Source organism: Seriola dumerili, unplaced genomic scaffold, assembly GCF_002260705.1.
Source record: "Seriola dumerili isolate Sdu_G_001 unplaced genomic scaffold, Sdu_1.0 BDQW01000003.1, whole genome shotgun sequence".
NCBI classification, from domain to species: Eukaryota; Metazoa; Chordata; class Actinopteri; order Carangiformes; family Carangidae; genus Seriola; species Seriola dumerili.
In genome coordinates this window covers 6765161-6790033 of record NW_019174258.1, presented here as the reverse complement: position 1 = coordinate 6790033, position 24873 = coordinate 6765161, and the positions used below count along the sequence as shown (strand labels likewise).

General features: G+C 40.1%; 1 protein-coding gene across 1 annotated transcript; it reads right to left on the bottom strand.

The window, feature by feature from the left end:
• Positions 1-669: 669 nt before the first annotated feature.
• Positions 670-24247, bottom strand: LOC111220588 (RNA polymerase II elongation factor ELL2-like). The gene is made up of 12 exons (XM_022743715.1): positions 24110-24247; positions 23426-23473; positions 11016-11143; positions 9663-9826; positions 7062-7306; positions 5275-5399; positions 4609-4723; positions 3829-4318; positions 3099-3150; positions 2352-2523; positions 2203-2247; positions 670-780 (listed from the first exon to the last, which is right to left on the bottom strand). Exons 1-12 carry the CDS (start codon positions 24245-24247, stop codon positions 670-672), a joined length of 1833 nt encoding a protein of 610 aa, XP_022599436.1.
• Positions 24248-24873: the final 626 nt, after the last annotated feature.

Below are 24873 nucleotides of genomic sequence, written 5' to 3'. Positions count from 1 at the left end.
ACTGCATTGGAAACAAGTGGAGTTATCGCCACTCCATTTACTAAAAAAATGTGAGGGATTAAAATAACTAACATTTCAGTTTTTTTGCAGTGGGCTGCTTCAATCATATATCGCATATGAGGCAACTTTGATATGGAATTTGTAAAAGTACACTCACGCTGCATATTGAAAACTCAAAATGTATAAAAAAGGAAAGTGAAAACTTGCCTGGAGCAATGTTTGACTTAACATGTCAAAAACAAAGTCAATGAGGTGTAGTCGTATTTGCTACCTATTACATATTTTCAACAAAATGGCTTACACTGACACTGGTAATGACATGACAGGGAAACTGTCATGTCATGTGATATGCACAGATGCACGACTGTCATAATCCCAAGACTATCTGTGCTTCTCCCTTGGAGTTATCACATTAACATAACAATTGAAAGAAATGATAACTTCAATACAAATACACTTACAAATACCAGAGTGAAATCTGTTCTTCACTCATTAGTGCTCACAGCATCATCCATGGTCCCAGCAGAAGTGGTCTGTGTTGATGCCTGAAGTTTCATCCAAAACCTTTTATATCACTCTCAGGTAAAAATTCTTTGTTTGATACCTGTGGAAAGGAGGGGCTTCCATATAAAAACATTGGATGTCAACATGTGAGGGGGAGAGCCTATGCTATGAAGAAGCCTGAGAGACATCATAGTCTATGATGAGCTGTTTAATGTAGGACAGTTTCTCATGGAGATACTCGCAGCGTTTCTTCTCCTCCCGGTAACCTGGGAATTTCTGTTGAGACAAGAGAAAACATTTTAATAAAAAGGTTTCCACATTCATTTTCACATTCCCACATTCTCACCCAGCAAACCAGAAATTTGTCTTCTGCAAAGTGACCTGACGATGTGAAAAATCTGAACTGAAAAATTGCTTGGACCCTTTTATATATAATGACATTGAATGTAAACCCACAATTCAACAACTTCTGGTACTCTGTTAACAGAAACATTTTTAATGTTCAAACGTTCACAGCTGATTTCACAGAAAATATCTCTGCAACTTTCTACTGTTTAGCACTGGGTAATAATGAAGAACTTTCACACAGTGATACAGTCATTGATACCATGCACAGTAGATCACAGGGAATATTGGCAGCACTTATGCTAACAGCAGAGCTAAAGTATGTAAGGGTCCGATTTAAAGACTGAAGAAGCAAAGATACATTTTAAAGAAAGCCTGCTCCAATCATGGCAAATTTCCTCACAATGGGATTAATAAAAAGAGTATCTTATCTTTATCTTATCTTATCCAGATCTCTGTGTTCTCCAAGGTCATGATGTATCATAAGTGTCTTTTTAAAAAACAAGTTTTTAAGATTCTTTTGTAATGGGGTGTACTGACCACTGACAGTTATAAATATTTAAACTTTGCCAAAAGAATAAAATCCCATACTTGAAATACTTTTTTTCCACAGAGAAATGTGTCTGGAATTTCAAGCAGCTGCTGAGCATTCATTAAAAAGAGGACCTGTGGTTACACAGTACTTAGGCTGAAAAGATGTATACAAACATGCTTTGGCTTGTCTAGAGTTAGGGGTTAGTTACTTAATGCAAGTAACTTTCTGTGTAAAACATACTATAAATTTGTTTTACTTACTACAATAGTAAAATGAATCCATACAGCTTTACTTGTGTTATGAATTTAGTCATTTATTCAAAGGAAGTAATGACCTTTTCACCGTAGCTGTTTTCTTCCAAATGTTGCACAAAAACTTAACCCAATTTTGAAAGAACCAACCAAAGAAAATGTGGATTAATGCTCTAATCCTCCACTTTGGTGCCATTAAAGTGTTGCAACAAAATGAAGAGTGGCAGTCAAGGAAAACACAGATGCTTAACACAGCTCCACACACACGTGATGTTTTCGTCTGCCGCTATTTTTAGTTTCTTCACGCACGTCACAATTTATTTGCTATTTCTGTTTCCATTGCACTTTCACATTTTGCTTTTAGCATTATATTGACTTTTCCACCTCAGCCAAATCATATACAATTTTTTGGAATAAATGGAGAGATTTTTCAAATGTTGCCGTTGGTGTAGCAAAATAGAAAATGTGCATAAAAACAGGTGGATGGAAACTTGTTACCCGTTTGTAAAATCTAGTAAAAGGAAAAATGACTTTAACCATTCAAATGGCAGCAACAGTATGACTTACCTTCCGATACTTGTTGTACTTTTCTAGTATTTGGTCTTCCATTATCTACATGGCATGAAAAAAATAAATCATTAAATTGTAAATATTAATTCAGCTGCATAAATTTATGCCTTAGCATCTTTGTGTGTAAGTTGTAGTTGTATCGTTACCTTGTAGTCTTGTGTGCCAGGGGACAGGCTCTTGATCTTGGATCCTAGCTGAACAAACATGTGGGTTATGGTGGCGATCCGGGAGTGGAGGTCTTTGTATTCATCATACTCTGCGCAGAAATCTTCCTGGTACCTCTTACGTTGCTCCAAACTCATTATGGTGCCATAGGTGCTACAAGGAGACACACAGACAAACAGTCAGTGATAGTGTACATGTGATGTTTCAATAGTTAACATCACAGATGGTATTCAACTTGGCCAATCTAACTGATCATATACAGTGGGTTAAGGAATAAAAACAACACATTCCTCCTTCTGAATCTTATTCTCTAGACAGATTTCATTTCACAATCATTCTTTCATGCACAAATACCTTTTAATATGAGTTCTCTAAAATTTCTTGAAACCCTTATTTTATTTTTTGTGTGCAATAGCTCTTTTAGACACAAGATGGCAGTATACAGCCACAATGTGCTGCTGTGAGACATGTCCATTCATTACCTTTGGAGACAATTCTTTATCAAATCTCTTATTACAACAATTTACATGTGTAAACAAGCAATGTCTGTCTACTATCTTGAACCAGGGCCAATGTAAGTTCTGTAAGTTCTGATAGCTGAATAGCAAATATGTAGTTAAGATTAGTTATGAAGTTACATGTGCAACACATATTTTAACTGACAAGACATCTTAAGTTTGTTAAAGGTAATCACAGCAAAATAATTTTACTATATTGTTGACACTCACAGCACATAATCTGGCTTCTCCTCAGAGGCCACAGCATTTGTGATGTCTGGATCTGGAAAAAAAACACACAAGATAAAGTAAATCATATTAGCTTGAGTTGAGGTGAAACACTCATCTACATTACTCTTTGTCACTGTCTGAATATTAGGCAATGTGTTTTTGTTTTGCAAAAAGCCACAGTGTGAGTGTGTGAGTGTGTGAGTGTGTGTGTGTGTGTGTGTGTGTGTGTGTGTGAGCTTGTTAGTATCAGGAGACATCTCAGCTTAGAGACCCAAAGCAGTGCTGGAGCTGTTGTTGAGTCAATCAGCCATATAACACACTGAGGACTCAAGAGAGTGAGCTTAAGGGAGCAAACACAGACATGCTTATGAGATAATACTCTATAAATGCACCAGTGAGCTGTGAGATAAACGGTCACTCAGAGAGACCTCACACACAATTACCACTGGTCATCTGTTAGAAGTATCGGTGGTTAACTTATTATTATGTAGGCAAGTGCAGAGAAAAAACAGCAGTTCAGACACAACAAAAGGGTGTCTTAGAGATGTGACCATTGCAATATGACAGAATATTCAAACAGAGCCGATAATATGACATTAGCTTTAAAAAAAAAAAAAAGAAAAAAAAAAAAAAGATCAAGACTGTGTCCCTACATCACTGTGTTGGTTTCAGGGTGTAATCAAACAGTATGAGAAGAATGGAGGTTAGTATCAGTAAAAAGAGGCCTTACTGTCAAGTTTGTCTGGGTTCTGCTTGAGATCAGGACTCGTCTCCAACCAATCACTGCCCTGGTTGACTTTCAACCTCTCCCGCTCCTTGTCTTTGTGCTTTTTAGATTTCTTCTTTCTGTGCTGGTTGTTGTTTGCGAGCTGCTGGTGAGTGCAGTCAGAGTCCCCCTGCGGTGGCTGATGGCTGCTTAGTTTGGGTTCTTGCTCCCTGCTCTCTGAAACAGGTGTGTTAGGGGTGCTAGACAATTTGGGCATTAGGAGAAAGCCATTGTGGCCCCCTGGTGAGCCAGTCTGGTTACTAGTATGGTTAGTTGTCCTTTGAAACTCAGTCTTTATGTGGAGGCTGGAGTCGAGGGTAGGATTTGCATTGGCGGATTCTCCTTTCTTGTTTAAGAGTCCGTTTATGGTGGGCTGCTGTTGCAACCTCTGGTCCACAAGTTTTTGTCTCTTAACAGCTAGCCTTTGCAATGAGTCAAAAGGCACGGGGCGTTTCTGGGAAAGTGAGAAGGAAATGTGAGAAATTAACATTTATCACTCATATCATGCATAAATATTTCCTTACAAAACCACATAAACGACCTGCAGCCTAGCTTCTGATGTCAAACTCTGACTCTCAAACTACATACACCATTAATACCAAAGACAGACGCAACAATTTAAATTTTAAATATGTAATATACTCGGTAAATACATACTAATTTATATTTACTGTATATGTAGAAAAGCACATTAGTCACTTTCATACATGTTCAAAGTTAATGAAAACCAATGTGGTTATTTACCACTGCAGGATTTTTCACTGTGCTGTGATGTAGTGTCATATCCTCTGAGGTCTTTAGTACTGACACGTTTGCTTGAAGATTTCTTGATTGGTTGCTCATCTGCGGCTGAAGCTTCCTGTTACACAGAAAGAAAGAATTTGACAATAAGAAAAAAAGATATCCCTTTATGAGGAGCTTAGAAACATTCAGTTTTAAATGGCGTCACTGGAGAGTTATGTGTATTTACAGAACTAGAAAAGAGCATGAAAAACAAACAGATTCTTTGTGTAGCAGGTACAGACAAGTTTTTGTTTCTTAGTGTTGATTAGCGCATGTCCGGAGATGTGTGAGAATGAGAGAAGAAGATGCAGAGGAGAGAGGAAGAGACAACAGATAAAGATGAGAGTCACTGTCTGCCAGGAGCTGTGAGAAACAATTATACTGCTAGGAAGGAAAGTTGCCATGTCCAGTTACAATTATGTAATTCATGAGAGTTACTACAGGTCTGTTTTTCGTCTGTTTCGTCTTTCGTCTGTCGGTCGTGATAATGGTTATGTCACCACCACTAAGGAATACTTGTGCGACATATTGAAAAGTGAAGAGACACAGAGAAACAAGCTTTATAATGAGAGAGGGATGTGTGATTATAGAGATGGCATCCCTATTTGGCCCGTGCCTCTCACACACCTGGCCAGGAGCCTGCTGATCAGCTGCCTCTCCTCCTCGCTGTAGCCTGGCCAGTCCCTCTGCACGTGCTTGTAGAAGTCATCCCTCAGCAGGTAGCTGCTGTCTTTTGGATTCACTTTTGCCACCTGAAATCCAAGACACCACATGATGTTATTTTTAAGTCTTTCATTTCTGACTTCATTCACACCTGTGCACATCTTAAAGTATTTAAAATCTATTTCTTTGACTTTATGTGAGATTATTAAATTGTGAATTAAAAGTCCAGCCACACACATAAATTACGGAACAGACTAAACTTATTTTCCTAACAGGGAATGTATTGTGCCAAAACACTACCATTATCACATCATATGTTTCCTGCTGTACTACAGCCTAAAGCTCTTCCACACAACTGTTAAAAAGTATATTTCACATGAGCATTAAATGTAGTGTGTCTTATATTATTGCTAGATTGTTGGATACCATCATGTTAAACTATTTCTCTATATATCACAGCTTTTTGATCCCTCATGTCAGTCTGACAAGTATTAATTTAACTGATGACTCATATAAAACAGTCACATGTATAATGTAGATAATTGATCTTTTTCTTAATAATTTATCTAGTTTTTGTTTTGTTACTCTTGAAAATCAAAACTGCAACTTTTTCTTTTCTCCATGTGGCTGCACCAATACGAAGAAAAAACATTTCGCAGCACAAATATATAATCACTTGCCAAATATGCTTGGGTCAGTACAAACTTTGTCGGGATATTTTAACCAAATATATCCAAAATATATTCTTGTGTTAAAGTCCAGGATGTGAAATTCCTGAAAAGACAAAAACTCTTTTTCTCGGATTCTTTTCCCATTGTAGAGTCTCACGCTTTCTGTCTCACAGTGACTCTACCCTCCTCTCTAATCTCGTCAGACTGCCTTTCTCCGAGGACATCTATCTTTCTGTGGCCTCCTGACAGAGCGGCCCGCCCCACTGCAAACACAATCTCTGCAAAGACAATTACAGCACCGACCTAATTACACACACGCACAGACACAAAAACCACATGCATGCACACACATCAACAAGCACAAGGCCCAGAAAAAATACACACCCAAACACACACCAGTGACGGCAGTACAGACACGCAAACATCATTTAGGAATTACACAAAAATGTATACAGGAAAAGTCAAGTAAAGTAAACGTTTCTAAATTAGATCACAAGTTCAATTAAAGCACAACAGGCCCCGGGTTTCTTTCAGCGTGAGATTATCTGTTTGTTGGATGGGACGTAATGTAAGTTTCTACTTTTCAGATCCTGGGACACAGACACTTTAAAAATTGTCATATTCAACCCTGCCAAAATGTAGCGTTTGTAATGTAATGTTTGTTGATTCTAATGGAAAGGGTGGTGTGAAGCATCACTGTATTAGGAATGAGTGCAGTTCTTTACATCCCTTCTGAGAACAATGAACGATTTATATTTTAATGTTATTAAATGCATTTTACAATGTGTTAATACCTGGTTTGAACACTGTAGTGTTAATATATGTCACTGCTCAAATAGATTTTCACCCATCAGACAGAAACGTGTGTGTGTGTCCATGTAAAGAAGTATGTTCTTCTGTGAAAGCAGTGTGCAAATTATGGGTCAAACGTGATGGGGCACACACACAAACAACACCGTTAGCGATGTGCTTTTTTTTTTTTTCCCAAGTAGTAGTAGTGTGTGAAGTGACGTGAAGTGTTTAAGGTCTATATATGTCTATATGCATGGACGCACACACACACACATTATTTCTGCATACCTCCTCCAGTATAGGACTCAGCTCCGCCTTGTCTTTGGGGCCGGCTCTTTCTCTTTCCAGCCACAGCAGCAGCTCTGGTTTCCTGTACGGTTTAAGAGCCAGCAGGTGGATGATGCGCTCCCTCAGGGGCTTCTGGGTCGGTGTGGCCATACCGCCATTCCTCCGAATGTTGCTAGACTGCTTATAGAAGCTGCCATCTGACGCAGAGGAAGGAGCTGGCCTCTTGTGGAGCTTGACACATTTACCTGAACACAAAAAAATTATTATTTATATTATAATTGCAATTATTATTAATGAATTTGTTGTATTTTTCACTACCCCAAACTCTACACGATATAATGTCAAGGTTTATTTACAACCTGTATAAAAACTGTGTTTATATGCATTTTACATCCAAAACACATTCTTCACCTTCAAATATGTCTCAGTAAGTCACAAGAAATCTAATCTTCAGAGTTTCCTGATATTTAGAGAGACTTACACTTAAGCTCATTAAAACTAATTTGTGAGCCCTAAGCAGGCACAAAAAAAAGCTTTTCATATTTTCATGCAGGAGATCAAACAAAATAAGTGATGTGACAAACAAGAGTGTGTCACAGCCTGATTTTAAACTCTTAAACACTGCCTTTATCTGTTCGACATGCACGTGCTCTCTGGGCTAAACTATCTTGACAGCTGATTGGATAACAAGGAAACATTCATCAAAATATCTTCTATTAACCTTTATCTCTAGAACACACGAGCATGCTGGCCTGTAGCTATTTGTCTTCAGATGTAAACACTCAAATGATCATTGCTTACATCCCTGCTACAGAAATGTTAGAGCAGTGAAAGCTATCTCTCTGTGCTAATCCCATTATGGGTTAATCTGCTCTTTGAAGGTCAGAGAGGGGCAAAGGTACAGGAGAAGGCAGCTTTCCTTTCAACCACAAAAGCTTACCCTGCGAAGAGATAATAACTCTATGCATTATCATTACTCTACTACCAGCCATTAATCATGATTTAAAAAAAATACTCTAAATTATGTAATTATTATGGTGTGGGTTGTGTGGAGTGTCGGAGGCATGCTTTATAAGTTTTGGCATGCCTGGTAATATGCACTATGTTCGTGAGCACCTCCTGAAGCTGAAGGGGGAGTGTAGAGTGCAGTTATTAAATGTTTCCCTCTGGGCATATACTGTATGTTGGCAAGCCATCGTCACCTTAAGACCCAATGTTACACAATCCAAAAAGTCTAAATTTGGTCTGAACCACCCAGAGTTTCAGCTTCCCTCGAGCTCAAGCACTGACATGGGGGTCTAGAATCCCACCAAGAAACAATATTGCATAACCACGGCAAAGGTTGGAGAAGAGAAAAAAGATAAAAGAGAAGAGGAAGTAGCTCAAAAGTTCAAGTTCTCATATGATTAATATGCTGTAAAGTATCCTCGATGATTAAGATCTAAAAAACAACCAAAAAAAAAAAAACATACACAAACACACACACACAAACTTGACAAATGTGGCAATAAAGTTGTTGGAAAGGAAAAACCTATCACCTGTGAATTTATGCTTTTCAATTGCGTGGCAAACATCTGGTTAACATTTTGTAATGAGACTTGTGATATGTTTGGAACAACAGTGAGCCGTTTCTGCACAAGCTTTTGGCACCACCCTGCAGCAAATTAAGTTGTTTGCTACAAGAATGAAACTATTTACGAGCCTTTGCAGCTAACATTTAATTTCATGAGCTACATTTGGAGATACACCCCCTCCAACCCCCCACCCCCCACTTCTTCATGAAAATATGTCTTTCAGTAGAATAAATGGTAAGAACCTTGCTTTAAAGACAGACACTGACAACTTTGACCTGTATCAAACATCCATTTGGCAAATACTCTTTTTAAAGCCGGACGTGTAAAAAGAGACAAGGACAATATGGGAGACAAGAGTTGGGGGTTTTGGTCTTCATTGTAGAACCACAAACATAGCCTTTAAATCTGGTTTCATTCCACGTCACGATGGGAAAATATCTGGTTTTCAGCTTTGAACAGTGAATATAACAATATTTCTCAAGCAAGGGAAATATTCCTACCATATTTTCCGCACTATAGGGCGCACTGGATTATAAGGCGCACTGTCAATGAATGGTCTATTTTCGAACTTTTTTCATATATAAAGCGCACCGGACTATAAGGCACATTAAGTGAAACAAAACAGTCAGATAAGTCAGTCAGTCAAACTTTATTAAACACGTTCACAATAACTCCCAACCTTGTTCAGTTGTAACACGTAAAAAAAACACAGTCTGTTCTACTGCGTGACTGATAGCCTTGAGTTTGAAGTCCGCGTCCTAAGCGTGTCTCTTGACAGGTGCCATTTTGGGGTCTTTATACACATTTTAAGCTTTTAAGTGCGCCTTATAGTGCAGAAAATACGGTACTTTTATTGGTGTTATTATATTTCTATTTTTATTTTTATATGCCATCAGTGTGTCCACATCCAATGTGCTATGCTTCTTCCAAGCTTAAAGCTGTTTGGCCTTTTCTTATGAAAATCTGCAGAGGTATCCTCTGATCCTCCTGTTTTTGCTCCACAGAGGCCTCCCCCGTCCATTCTTACTTGGATGTGTGGCTCCAGGTTTGATCTCAATGGCAGAGCGGCTCCAGATGTCCTTCTCCACCTGAGACATCCTCTCCCGGGTCATCTGGTACGAGTCATCGGTGGCACACACGGTGATCTTGTCCTGGATAATGCCCTGACCTTCCAGCTGCTCACGGCCATCACTGTAAGACAAAACATAGAGCCAGTTGAACCACAGGGCTCTCTGCCGGCTGTACAGTAAACGCTGTAAAAACATAGTCCCATTAGCTATCTTAGAGCAGCGTACCAACCCATGCAGCATAAAGTGGCTCTGTGGTGGAAGCTGGCTAAGAAAGGTCATGGTTACTGTACGTTATGTCACAGGCTAGATATAGCCCTGCAGTCCACTATATGTGAGAAAGCCAGAGATCCTGGTTCAAAGCAGGATAGAGCCTCTGAAAAACCACCAGGATTAGCTTGGCTCCTGACAGCACACTTGCAAAACAAGGATGATCTTGGACAAAAGTGAAATGTTCAACACATGAACAGGGGCTGTGTTAATGCTGTCAATAAATCAGGGATTTACTGTGCTGCCAAATGGAGTTAAAAAAATAAAAAAAAAATAAAAAAAAATAAAATGAGTCATTTTCCCTGATCCAATTTTTATCTTCACAACACAATTATATGCTTTCTCCCCTGTATCCTCTAAATATCAAAACAATGCAGACTCTTGCCCTCACACGTTTACGCTGTTGCTCTTGGCTCCAAGCGGCTGACTGGAACCAGAACAAGTTCCAGTTCAGACCACAGTCAGCCGTCTGGCAGCAGGAGGCAGCAACAGAGCGTAACCCTCACTTTCCAAGCATATCCACCCCATAAACAAGGCATCACAGGTCTCAGTAATGAGAGGGTCAGCCCAGAAATATACAGGAAATTACAACTGCCTATATCCTGTGTAGAACTGTCTCTCACGATGGTCTCAGAGACGTGGGGATTAAGAGGGAGCCGAGGGTTCACAAAAAAAAAAAAAAATTGTGGTGCACGTCTGCTGACCTATGGAGATGACAGAAAGCTGTCATCCGGGGTCACATGTGCCACAGCCAGCAGATCACATAAAGCACTTGCACCTTAACTTGTTGTGACAGACAGGTCTGGAAGCTTTGCACTGAATCAACTTTTGCAGTAAATATTTGCCATAAATCTTTGCTGAGGAACAAATGATTTCTAGGTATTTTTTTTTATAGAGCTTGAGGCAGAACCTTGAATCAGGAAAAATAGCAGACATTGGTGAAAAAGGTTTAAAAGAAATAAATTAAACAAATTACTTGATGTGCTCTTTAATGCAAGGACATACAGTATGTGAAAATAAAGAGTTTGTGATTAACTCCATACCTTGAAACATACTGATGGATGCAGTCAAAGCTGGCTTGAGGTTGGTCTTTGCTGTCGCTGGATAAGTAGAACGAGAAGACGCGAAGAGCAGACAGAGACTCTGGTGTGGGAGCTGGGATCTTGATGTACTGTGAAGAAAAACAGAAGAAAGTCAGATCTTATTCAGGACAGACAGGCCAACAATTACATAGGCAGACAACTTACAAATTGTTGCACACAAACAACACACAAAAGTTAAATGCACCCACATATTAGTGTAGAGTCATGCATATGAGTTCCTGTCTGTTTTTATCATGCTTATGTCTGTATGAAGACGTTAACCCAGGTATTCAACAGTACTCATGCGCACATAATCAGATGCAAGAAAAGAACAGTTATCTTGATTCACTGGCTGGTACCAACCCGTTGCTTTAACTTGTCAATGTTTTCCTAAAGAGTTCATGCATCTTTTGTTATCTTTCAAACTGTCAACTTTTGGTAGGGAAAAGAAATGTATCTACTCAGCAGAATTTCAGAGACATACTCCGAAGCCAAATGCGTTGTAGCCAAGGACACAGAGCTGTCCAAAGTCAAGGTTTTTGCAATCAACATAAATCAATGAAGCTTTTTTCACAACTTTCAGCCCACTGCAAAGACCAGACTCGGACAAATGCAGATGATAGGTCTCCTGAGTGTAAGTGGAAGGTTTGGTCAGATGGTGGCACACAACATATAAGGTCAGGGGCTCAGCAGAAACATTACAGTGGCTATAATCAATGTTTTTATAATAAAAATGTATCAAATAACAATGTAACAATATGAAAGAGGTCGACAGCAAATTACCACCTGGACCTGCAGCTCCCTGCGGCTCGTCAGAAGCCGAGTCATAGTGAATTTCAGCTCATCGTTTGAACTATTCAGCTTGCAACAGCTGGATGTGTTAAACAAGCAGTCCTTTGCTTAGAAGTTCATCATATTAACTTAAAAGCTGCTCGGTTTTTTAGGTTTTATGTTGCTCCTGAATATCCACACCTAACTTCATGAAAATTGACATACCTTGCTCCTGCCCAATGTATTGGACAGCCGACTGACCAATCGATATTTTACCATTCTTGACAACTAACTGCTCTGCAGGGTGAAATACCACTTAAATGTAAAAATAATATACTGCAGCTCCAAAGACACAGGAAATATACCTGTGTAATTTAACCTCATCTGTTTCCAAATTAAGGCAACAGACTCTTTCTTCTTCCTCCATTACCACAATTTTTATTTTCCATACTGACAAGTGTTTGTGTTTCGCACTGTAGGAGAAGGCCAATAACCCCTTCAAAGACCCACATATGACGCATTACATTGCATTACACAGAATCTTCGATACCAGTCATTTTAACGTGTCAAAAGAAAATCCCCTGTTGTGTGTTCTTCAAAGACCAGCAGGGTCTGATTCATGCTCCACAGAGGCTAGGTCGGGAAAAGCGTCCTGAGACGAGATGACTCGCATATGAGTCTTCCGCCAGATTACAGGAAGAAAATACATGCATGACCTGATGATTGTCACTGGGAAGAGTTAATGAGACCTTGTGAACACACAGTCCAGGTGTTTGACTAGAAAATGCATTGACTGTGGTAAATGAGCTGTGGAGAAATATTCAACTGAAGTGAAATTATAAGATCAGCTACACCTTTTGTGAAAGTACGGTGAAAGAACAATCTGTCACTTGCACAGCATCCTGACACGGCCTTGTACGTGTGCACACATGAACAGATAAATACCATGAGTAAATCACACACACACACATGCACATAGAGGATCTGGAGTGAGACTTTGTGCCGCTCTGTAACTTTAAATAAATCTCCTTGGGTAAACAGTGTTTTTAAGAGTCCGCTCCACTGAGATCTCCTGGCAGACTCAGTGGAGCGCAGCTGAGCCAAGGCTGCAACCTCCAGGGCAGACAAATGCACACACGAACACACACGGAGACATATAATAACAGATCAGGAAAACTGAGGATCAGTAAAAAGTCAGAATCTACACTGATTTGACCACTGAAAAAGATGTAATTGCACGTTCATGAAAGCAGAACTCTGCAAAACTTCTCTGGTACTTTCATTTAGTTTTATGAGAAATTTGTAGCACTGCACTACCGAAGCACTGCAGGAAAATTTTGGGGATACATAAAAGAGAGTAAGGGTGAAATAGATACAGAGGGATATTCTAGCTTGTCAGGAGCTACAGTGAATACAGTAAATAAGGTAAATCTCGAAGTGAAGGTGCCTGTGCAGATCCACACTGTCATCACAAGTATTCTTCACTGCCTCATAAGAGCAGTGGGGGGGGTCAGCAGTTTCACAGCAATCTCATTCTTCATGCTACAGGAAGCTGTGCCATCTTTTTTGGGGTGGGAAGCAAGTTTAAGTGTTTGATTTCCTCTGCTTTCTCCTGTTGTGTCCCTCAGCTCCCATATGGGTCTGGTTTCCTCATTTTTCAAACTCTCTTGGCCAACCATGTCCAGTGCCTGTTCAGATCTGTTCACGTGTACGCGTGCATGTGAAGGTGGCATCCACAGACACTAGGGTGGGACATTAACACTGAACTGTAAAAATGTTTATCATAGAGAGAAAATTTTTCCCCCAGTTATTTAAACTGGTTGAACATGGTTTAAATGAGGTACAAGAAACTAAAGTAAATAAGTAAATAGTAACAATGTATTTATGGTGCGTAATGTCCTTTGACTCATGTCATTTTCTTAAAGATGCTATAATATATGTTTGTATCTTAACAATAGATTAAAGCTGTAATAATTAGTCTATTAATTGATAAGTCAATTGAAAAAATTAATCAGAAACTATTTCGATAATCGAATAATTTTTGTTATCTTCTTTAATCAAAAATATAAAATATTTGCTGTTTCTAGTTTCTCAACTATGAACATTTGACACTTTTCTTTGTAACACAGGAAAGTAAAACATCTTATGTGTCAAAAACATTTTCTCAGCTCGTTCCATTAAAACCATTACATCTCGTCTTGAAACTGACATTTTTTCACACCATTTGCATGGTTCATAATGCATTCAAACTAAAGCTGAGGTTTCTGACAACTTCTTTATTTACAAGAAAAAAAAGATTTTAATGGCCATGAAAATGGATGATTGTCAGTTTTCCACATGCTGCAATGTTCTGTACTGTATGATTGTTTTCATCCATGTGCCACTGTGGCACAGTGTAAACAAAGCTGACAACAAATAGTCCGGTAAAGGCTTGTCAGTTTCAGCTTGCGGCTTATGAAAGTAGCGTACTGTATGCTGACTGACACTAAAATTAATAAATGTTAAAAAGGCCATGAACTCGATCTGAACTGACAACTTAGTGAATGCTGCTTAGCTAACACTCAGCAGGATGGATGTCTTAAAAAGTCACTTCAGATGTTGTGATGCAACAAAGCAACATAGACGTTGGCTCTGTTCTCTTATCAGCCTGCTGCACATGTCTTTACACGCAGCGTTTCACCACAGGAATTTATACAAACTATACACAGCTGAACTCAGACAGTGCCGAACGATATAGACCAGCTTGCATGTAGTTGCACAGGTGGATCTCCTCACAACATTTCTTGGATTATGTAACAGTTGCCTGTGGGTAGCTCTTCAGTGATACATGCTTAAATCCTGTAGGTTAATACTTGAGGTCTCATTGTTGGTAAGAGACAGAGGTCAGACAACAGGTTGTACTCACACTGGGAGGATTACATTAAAGATTGTTTTATGTTAACATTTAACATTTTATGATACATGTACTTTTATTTTTAATGACCACTTAGGCACATCCATTAACTAAATAGTAATAAAGTTTAAAGCCTTGTTATTTCAACAACCACTATGTTGATACAAATAAAGATGGTGATACTGATGTCTCTGTAAACACTTCTTGCTCATCTTACACCTACAAATCTATTCAAAATTGAGAAACTTTTAATTAGCTATGAAACCAGAGAAACAGCTGTTAGTCAGAGCCCAATAACACACAAGGTTATGTTTCAGTTCTCTGCAAACGAGAGATAATCCATCGCTACTAAAACGATCAGCCACTAAGTCAATTAGTGGATCCGACAGAAAATGAATCATTAACAATTCTCATTATCAACCCTTTAAAGTTTCTTAAATGACTGCGTGTAATGTGAAAGGTGCTTCTCATAGTGACAGACCTACAGAGAATTAGCACCAAAAATGTTAGCATGCTAACTGGCTAAACTAAGATGTGAGCAGTACCTACTAAACATTAGCATGTTAGCACTGTCATTATGAGCATGTTAGCATGTAAAAGCTCAGAGCTGCTAGCGTGGATTTAGACTCTTAGCTTTGCGGTTCAGTCCCACTGTTCTCGTCACTGTCGTTCACGGCCACAGCAGGCAGTTGCTTTCAGCTAACATGCTACCCAACCTAAAAGTTTACACAGGTTTAGGCAAAAATGCCTTTCACATTCACTTATACCAGCTTCTCAAAGAATGGGGACTTATTTATTTTTTCTTCCGTTTTATGTCATTTTAAACAGATTATCTCTGGATTTTGGACGAACAAGCAGTCTGAAGATGTTAAAGTGATGTCACCTGGCACACACACACCCACATTTCCTGTCACTCTCTGTCCAAATACAGGCAAAAAAAAGATTTTCAACATAAAAAGAAGACAAAAATTGATAAATTAGTTTCAGCTCCAAACCCCAAAAGAGAAGAACACAACATCCAATGAAGAACAGGGCTTAGGCTATGGTTTGGCATCCTTTTGGCTAAATTTGGCATTTGGCAAATGCTGCTCAAATGGATCAGCCCAGAAAAATGATTAAGAGCCTTGCTGCTTGTTTTGAATTCCACTTCCAGTGAAAAACATCTTTCACATTAAGTGTGAAAAGTATTTCCATGTACAGTATCAGGGCAGCAGAAAACAAATGCCATTTCACGGGAACATTGTATTTGAAATTCTCCCAGTTTACACAAACTAAAAGCACAATTAAAGTTTTGTTTTAACCATCATTAGTTTTTTTTGGTGGTGTAAATCCTATGAGTTCAAATATCTCTATCTGAGGATGCCTGGAAGAGCTGTAGATGTAATGCACATCTAAGGTGGAAATTAAATGTCTTAAATACGTAATAACTTGGTTATTCTTATTAAGGCAACAGACACTTTTGATACAAACCCTATACCATTCAGTCAGAGAGGAGATCATCAGAGGACATTTCCTCCATTCGTCCTGCAGAGTATGTGACAATCAATAATTTACAGACTGTTTATTGGATTGTGCTGTGTGTCATTGCAGGATTCCAGCTGTTAAAAATGCACAGTCATTCCACAGGGCACCCAGGAGCACTCGCTGCCATTCATCCAGTGATGGCGGTTCGTATGACCTGCACGGGCAGACTTCTAGACCCCCACTGTGCAAATTACAACGAGCACTCTCGTTCCCAGCCACTTGCCCACACCAAAGCCTAGTGCATCCTCCTGAGAGGCACACACGGCAATTCAAACCCAGAGAGGCGCTCTTACAAAGGACTTGGCACTAAAGAATTCAACTGACCATGAATAATGAAATATTTATTGTCTTCCTTTCAAGTTAAATATTCAGGGAATCTGTGGGTTGCTTCTGATCTTTGCGATTGTTGAATGAAGCAGAAAGAAAACTGCAGCAACAAAACAAGCATAGATAAAGTTACTAAGGTGGTTTTGTGTAAACGCATTTATCAGCAAGGGTCTATTCTTAAGAAATGAATATAATAAAAATTGCCCTACATTTGGGATTGACTTATGCCCTCAGTAATGCTCAGTGACCCTCAGAGGCCAAAAGGCAAAGAGGCGAACCTTGAGAATCCTGAATCTGACAACTGTTTCAACATATAATTCATTCTTTTAACCCAAACCACGGCCCCCCACTGCCTAGTAACTTCACACATTCACTTCCAGACGATTCAGTCTCATCCTCTCATCCCCTACCTCTGTCTCAATTTAGTTAATATAGCTAGGACAGTCTCTCTGTTTTTCCAATAATTCCTCCTCTGTCTTAGTAAAAAGCAAATATCAAGCCTTTGCCGACTCTCTGCCCTGTCTCCATCAATCTCTCTCAGAGGCGTTACTCTTGGCGTTGGCCTGTATGTCCATCTGTTTTCTTCGTCTGCAAACTTCCCAACACTTTTTTCTTTCAACACAGTCTTGGTTGTTTACTTGTATGTGTTTGTCTGAAACCGTTCAAGTTTTAAGTCAAATAATTTACATCAGATTTGGAGCAAAGAAAAATTAATTAAGGCCTATTCTATATGTAGATGTCAGCAGTGCTGTTTTAAATGCTGGTGTCACTGGGCCAGAATAAGAACCCTGAAGATGTCCCACCCCAACAGATTTTTTTTTATTGAATCCGACCCTCATTTAACTGCTTTGCTTACTGTACATTGTACCTTGGCATGTGACATATAAAACTTTGAAATACAGTAATATAACTATGCATTAAAAAAGAAAATACCCCAGCCAGCTGGACTGGACTGTATCGAGTGTAGAGATATTACATTTTGGATATTGCTAAAGCCTAATACACAAGCCCTGCTATCTTGCTGTTAAGAAGCCCAATGAGTGAGCTGGCCACTCCCTTCATTTCACACAAGTAATAAATCAGCACACATCTATTCCTGTGGGTCTCCAACATTTTTTTCATGATATCTCTATATTAATCACGTTAGAAATGAAAAAATGTGACGATATTTCACCCTGTCAACATATGTAGGGGGATGGAGCAGCGGCAGCAGCAGTAGTTTAAGGTTTAGTGAGAAGTTAATTGCAGTTCCCTGGGCTCCTTTGGTTTTTAAGCTGAATGGTACCTCTGTGAGAAAACCAGAAATACTAGTATGTGCAGTGATATCAGTGATCAGTGATAGTGTGTTTGCATGTAATTCTACAACTGTACGCCTGCATGTGTGCGTGCGTGCGTGCGTGCGTGCGTGTGTGCGCTGAATTTAGTTTTCTTCAACTCTTACTTCCTTACTGGTGTTTGATAAGAGAAAGATAAAAGATAACAAGCGCGGACATTTCATCTTAATCCCCACAAACCCAAGTTTACTAGATTGAGGCTGTGTGGTAACCAATAGGAGCAGCAAACAAAGAGAACAAAGATAGAAACTATTATTCTTTTCATCAATTTCTGGTTCATGAATTTCTCTTCTTATCTTTCATTTTTTTGTATAATTCTGTTAATTTGTTATCACTCTTTTTATGGACACACAAGCATGTTGAGGCAACCTATGACCTTCCAAAATAACAGTGGTCAATAGCTGTGAGACTACACTACTGACCTGCATCAGATTTATAATTTCCACTTCAGAAATACTTGCCAAGTAACACAGAGACCCATACTGTAAAATTTCAGCAGTTAAAGTTTTGACACAATAAAAGTCAAGACTTCTCAGTATGTGTGGCGACACTATCTTAATGAGCCACAGTTCACCTTCAACTGTCATAAATGTCTCCACACGTTGAAGCTGCAGGACGGGAAAGGCTCATTTTCCTGGCTTTATCAAACTATAAAGTCAATTGAACAAAAGCTGTGAGAGACTGCTGTCGGTGCACAGGGCTTATGTTTCCTGCTAGCTTTTGGTTGAATGTGGGGTCTGGGTGTAGATCTCATGCAGCCTATTGTTTCCACATCCTCTGCAGCCTGAGTAATGGCCTTCTGAAAACAGGCCGTCTTTTGTTCTGGCCTCCTCGGCTCCAGAGTGGGATGCCATGGCACTGGTTCCCCTTTGTGGTTGATAGGAGGAGAGGGAGGAGGTGAGGAGGAGGTGGAGGAGGGAGTGAAACCTGTCGCCACCACCGCTGTCTGTTATCAGCAGGAGGCAAGTCACTCTGGGCCTGGTGCTAATGCAAACTCTGTGTATGTGTATGTGTGTGTGTGTGTGTGTCTGTGTCTCTGTGTGTGTCTGTGTTAATCCAGTGTGAGCAAAGAGGGGCTCAGCTCCAGCTTCTCTCACCAGGGTGTAATCAGCATTACTGCCACTCATAAGACTCAGGAGGGAGAAAGGCCAAAGTCTAGCTATCAGCCAAACATCTCCGCCAGTGGCTTAGAGACACACACACAATGACAGACACAAACACACACACACACACACACACACACATGCTGAGACAGCCAGCCAGCCAGCCAGCCAGCCAGCCACCACCCTCATCCTCACCACACTTCAGTAAACACTACTTCTCATCATCTCATCACAAACAAAAGAGCCCAATCGTTCCCAGGGCCACAAGTTGACACATGCCATTTAAGACAAGTCCCCTCCACAATGGAGGCCAGCGATACAAAACACAATGTGTGTCTGTGTCTCTGGCCCAGTGCAAGAGAGAAGGACGGGGGGCAGCAGAGACGAGACGAGAAGAACATACAAAGAGACAAACGAGAGGTTTTGCGTGTTTAACGCAGAAGTGTGTTTATGATCCCGCAGTCAATCAGTCAACGCTTGGAGCTACGCGGTGTCTTCTCTCTAGCCGAGTTGCACATGCTGGAAGTGAGTGATTAATGTGGCTGCCTTGAGTGGGAGACAGTGCATGTAATCAAGCCCCAGCCTGTAATCACCTTCCATTCCTTTTCATTTGCAATTTCACAGAGGGACAGAGCTGCTGCCAGAGCAGCAAGCTCCAACACTGGGGGAGAGGTGGCTGGGTATGACGGAGGAGGGAGGGAGGAGGATGGGAAGGGGTGCTGCGCCACAAGCATCCCCTGAGGTTTCCCCCTGCAATGCCAAGAACGATACATCTCTGGCAGGTGCCTGAGGGCCAAACTGTCAACTTCAACAAATTGTGGGTCACTGTGCCTGACAAAAGCCCCTACGTCTACCCCCTCCCACAGAATACTATGTCTACAGACATGCAGAGCCATACGCTTGTGTGTGTGTATCTGTGTGTGTACCCTTTTATGCCTCATTAGCTTATGGTGTGGATTTTCACATGAGGGAATTAAACGGGACACGTTCCTCAGCGAGCCAAGATGTGCTCCATATCTCCAAGCTGCTTAATTGGACAGAGAACGCATTTTTCCAGAGCTGCTGCTGGATCTCAGAGGGTCACTTGTCTTCATCTTGCACTCACACACTCGCTAAATAAATATGTAATCCTGCCGGCACACAAGATTTTCATTCTTGGCTTTTTATAAGAAGTAGCAAGCTATAACCACCAGTGTTTGAAACATCATAATCCAACAACAATTTCTTCTTTGTGGGCACACACACACACACACACACACACACACACACACACACACACACACCAAGTAACATGCACAACATTTACAGTATCCTGAATAGATTACCAACATTCAGTGAAAGCTCTCTCTATGTTGACATTAATTGCCCTATACTTTTTTTTCACGTGATGTTAAGTACTATTTAATTTTATCTTTCAAGATGATTTCTGCACAAATTAAGAGTGCATTTTTTTTCAGTGCTTACTTTGTAGTCATTTAGTTTTTATACCTATGTCTTCAGTTTCTACTGTAATTGAATTAACATCAGTGTTTCCCTTGTTAAAAAATCAACTGACAGAAGTCACAAAAGTCTAGATTTCAAACTGTGTTCATAGTTCAACAACCAAATGTTTATGATGGAATATCATTAGTTCCACAGCAGGGACGTTTCTATCATGTCGGGCACAAACAAACCCTCGGGGCAGGGCACAACACATCTGGACTGAGTGTTATGCGTCGGGCTGAAAAACTTGATTCATTTTGGGTGATCCAAGCAGGGTGACAACACACAGCCTGCATTCCCCCACTCATTGTTATTCAAATCAGAGGAGACAACACACAATCAGAGGGGACTCTGGGGATCTCAGCATAGACAGCATAAACACACAAACAGACAAAAAAACCTGCGCTCAAACACACAGATACTTACAGAAAAGCAAGTGCCAAAAATTCCCTTGTTCCCTCGCTCTTTTATACACACAGACAAACCAAACAAACAAACACACACACACACCACACACCGAGGGTCCTTGGGGGATCCACTCTGGTCCTGCCAGGCTAAAGACTGCGCCACAATAGGCAGAGAGGGCAGGACAGGAAAAAGGAGGTGGGACATGAATAAATCATGCCTTTAGGCCACACAGGACACAGCATAAACACACACACCCGAGAAACACAACAAGATCCACACCCACATTTAACACATAAAAAAACATTCATAGTATATCACACATAACTCATACACACCACGTTAGCATAAAAAGTGTGTTCTCTCTCTTTCATCACAACAACACACACACACACACAGTCACTCCCACACACACACCCACACACACACACACACACACACACACACACACACACACACACACACACACAAAAACTGGGACTCCAACCTGGGAAAAGGATGGGAAAGCAGGCCAGAGTTCATATAATCTGTCAAGCTATTACTGGAGCAAAAGTGTGCCAACGCTACACACACTCACGCATACAAAAACACACATTCATGAATGTCTGAGTCAGGAAGACAGGGACAACTAATGCAAACTGAAGTCATGATGCTTCACACTGTAGTCAGGAGCATTAGGGCTCCTGTAATCACCTCTAAAAATTAATTTGGCTAATAACTTTCTGTGTCATGTACAAGGGAGTGGTGTGACATTCTCTGCAATCCCTTTGTCATCACAATGACAGGAGTCCAAAGATGAACTGTCACCATGTCAAACCTCAGACACAAGGCCAATGTTTCGATACAGTTTTCAGTAGGCTACAGCACTCCGCTAAATTAAATCTTACTAGCACAAGTCCTTGTTGAGAAACACTAACATATATAATCACAGAGACACAAAATCGGTTTAATTTCCTTTCATTTGATTTTAACAGATGGCATTTCCCTCTTGCCTAGGCTGCAGGACAAAGTCAACAAACTGCCTGTTAAGAAAAGTAGAGTCATGTGTGTCTGTTTAAAAACACTTTATTTTGCAGCTACAGTAGTTTCACAAAGCAATGTTTTATGGCAAACTACTCCCAACACAAACTCCACAAAGTCCCTCAGCTTAGTGTGTGAGCTGTGAATCCTTGCATTGGATTTGCAGCGTTTCTTCTAATTTGATGCTACACATATTCCTGTCAATAGCCCTGTGCCTTGTTTCAGGAGTTGCAGTTGGGATCTAAAGAGCCAGTTAAAAAAAATAAAAAAATAAATAAATAGCAGTTGACCATCTGCCCCATTAACCTCCGATACCAGACTGCAAACACTGAGAGCTGCTTTTAAAGGTAGACAAGCCTGAATACAGTTTGTGCAGGAGCCAGTTCGGAAACTTTACACAAACATCCTGGACTAATTAGAAAGGCACACCCACCAGATTATTATAATAATAATGACGGTCAGGAAGTAAAAATGAATTCGACTTCCCTCAATCCCTCGAGGGAAAAATAAAGAATGCTCTCTGGAAAAATACATTTTTCAATTGCATCACTTCAATTTAAAGTAACTTTCACAAAATACATCTGTACCTTAAATTCAGGGAAAGTAGGAGTAACATACTCCACACCACACTGCACACTTAAAGGTGTAATCCAGTCTGTTCACCACACAAGCCCCCTTACAAAACGCACCACTACTCTGCTCATCTTGTCATGACAGGAAGGGGGTTGCAACTCCCTCTAACCAGCCCATGCAATTAGCATTGTAAGTAAAATATTCCCCAGGGACACAGCTGTTCCTGATTTAACACACATAGTTCAGGCTCAATAATATAGTGTAATACTGTATTACACACAGTAAACACACACTCACACTGATATATTACCCAAGTATATTTTCCCAAATGAGAACAAGGAGCAGAGTGCTAATCTGTGTCACTGAAGGCTCCTCATTTGACTTATGATAACTCCTCTCTGCACTGTTGACACCAGTTCTGTCAGTGTGTGTGTGCAGGTCCTTCTCTCCTTCTCTCCCTCCCTCCTTTTCCCAGCACCGCTCACTGACCTAACAAAGCCTCTCCTCAGTCTCCAGCCTGACCCAGTAACCTGCATGTCTCCTATCTGCTTGAGACGGCCACCTATAAACTCTCATCTGAGCGCTCCGAGAGCAGCAGTGCGGTGGGATGAGTGAGTCAACAGCAACGTGTGATGAACGAAACCTTCTTTGCAGTTGTTGATTTTCAGAAATAACTTGGCGTACACCTTTAGTTTAAGAGATGACAGACTGATGTGTTGCCTTCTTATACATATGATGCAGTTTCATCCATTTGAACAAACGAGCTGAGGCCTTGTGGTATGCAGATGAGTATTTAGCACTTGGTTTGCAAATACTTGTTTAAATAGTGATTAAGCCATCTAGTTAGATTGGATTTCTAACAAGATTATGCTTAATTAAGATCCCCATAAACTGAACATAAATAACAATGATAGTAATAAAAATTACTAACAAACTTACCCCTTGGTTTCCTTTGAAACAAATTGATGGTTCACTTGATAAAGATCCCTAAAGTCAAAGAAAGAAAGAAAGAAAGAAAGAAAGAAAGAAAGAAAGAAAGAAAGAAAGAAAGAAAAACGATCATTTGTTGTGGCATAGTTGCACATATTCAGAAAGCTCTGTAATCTCAATTAGCCTCATAAACACAATTATGCTGTAATCTGTTTAAATGTAAGTTAAATACAAGCAGTAATTCCTGTGTGCTGGTAATGGTCTCAACTGGAGCTAATTATGAGACAAACTAGCCGACTTGTCAATTAGATCAGTAGGCAGACTATGTACTTTACTTTGAAGCACCCGGAAGGTTTCCCAGCAAACAGCTGACGGACCCTTCTTTCCCGACAATCACAGGGTTCAGTCCTGGTATGCTTTGCAGTAAAGTAGCCAACTGATTCACGGGGTAACGCAGTTACAAGTAACTGTAAACTTGTTTGAGTTTCTCTCATTTATTTAGTCATACCGTACACAGACAGACGAAACGCTATCTAAAAAAATGAAAAGCGTAAAACAAACAACTGAACAGTAAGTGAACAAAATGAAGAGCGAAGAAGAAGTAAAGCGCAGGCGACAACTTTGACAAGTGTAAGATTGAATTCAACACCAAACGCACGCGCACACACAAACACACACACGAGGAAACGGTACCTTGAGGTTTTGATAAGCCTCCAGCGCTTTGATAGCCGTGTCCGTGAGCTTGACATGGTACAGCGTCCTGCTGGGGCTGTTTCTGTTATTTTTTCCACAGGAGAGCCCATAGCGGTGCTCCTGCCTGAGCGAAGCCATCGCTGGCTTTTCTCTCTGCCCTGCAATTAAAGCTGCTTTCCTCTCTCCGCTCCGCACGCTCCCTGATACGTCATTGTGTGGGCGGGGCCACGGCGACAGCAGCACTGTGAACTGAAGGCAGGTTGTATACAGGATTTATACATGGCATTTACTCTTAATACAATAACAGACTATATAATATCCACAAAAATATTTAATATTTTCTGTTCTCATATTTACACGTTTGTTTTGTTCGTTTATTTATCCTCACCAGCTGTTTCTGATATAACACTCACTCTCCATAGGGTCCATAGAAAAAAAGTAGCAAAGTCATGAAATTATATAAATTATAGAAGCAAATGAAGATAAGATTACATACATGCATACATATATAAATACACATGCCTACATATGAAAATCAGACTAGAATAACAACAAGAAACTGGAAGGTATAAGGAAGTCTGTTATTATAATCAACAATCCAGCAGCATACACACTGAATTTATGTTCATAACTACCCAGCCTCCAAAAATAATACAGAACAATACACGTCCCATTAAAGCCTTATTCATCTTAATAACTGTTTTTAAAAAGGAATCTTATTCAGGGATTTTCCAATAAATGACGATAAATTATTCCATTCAATG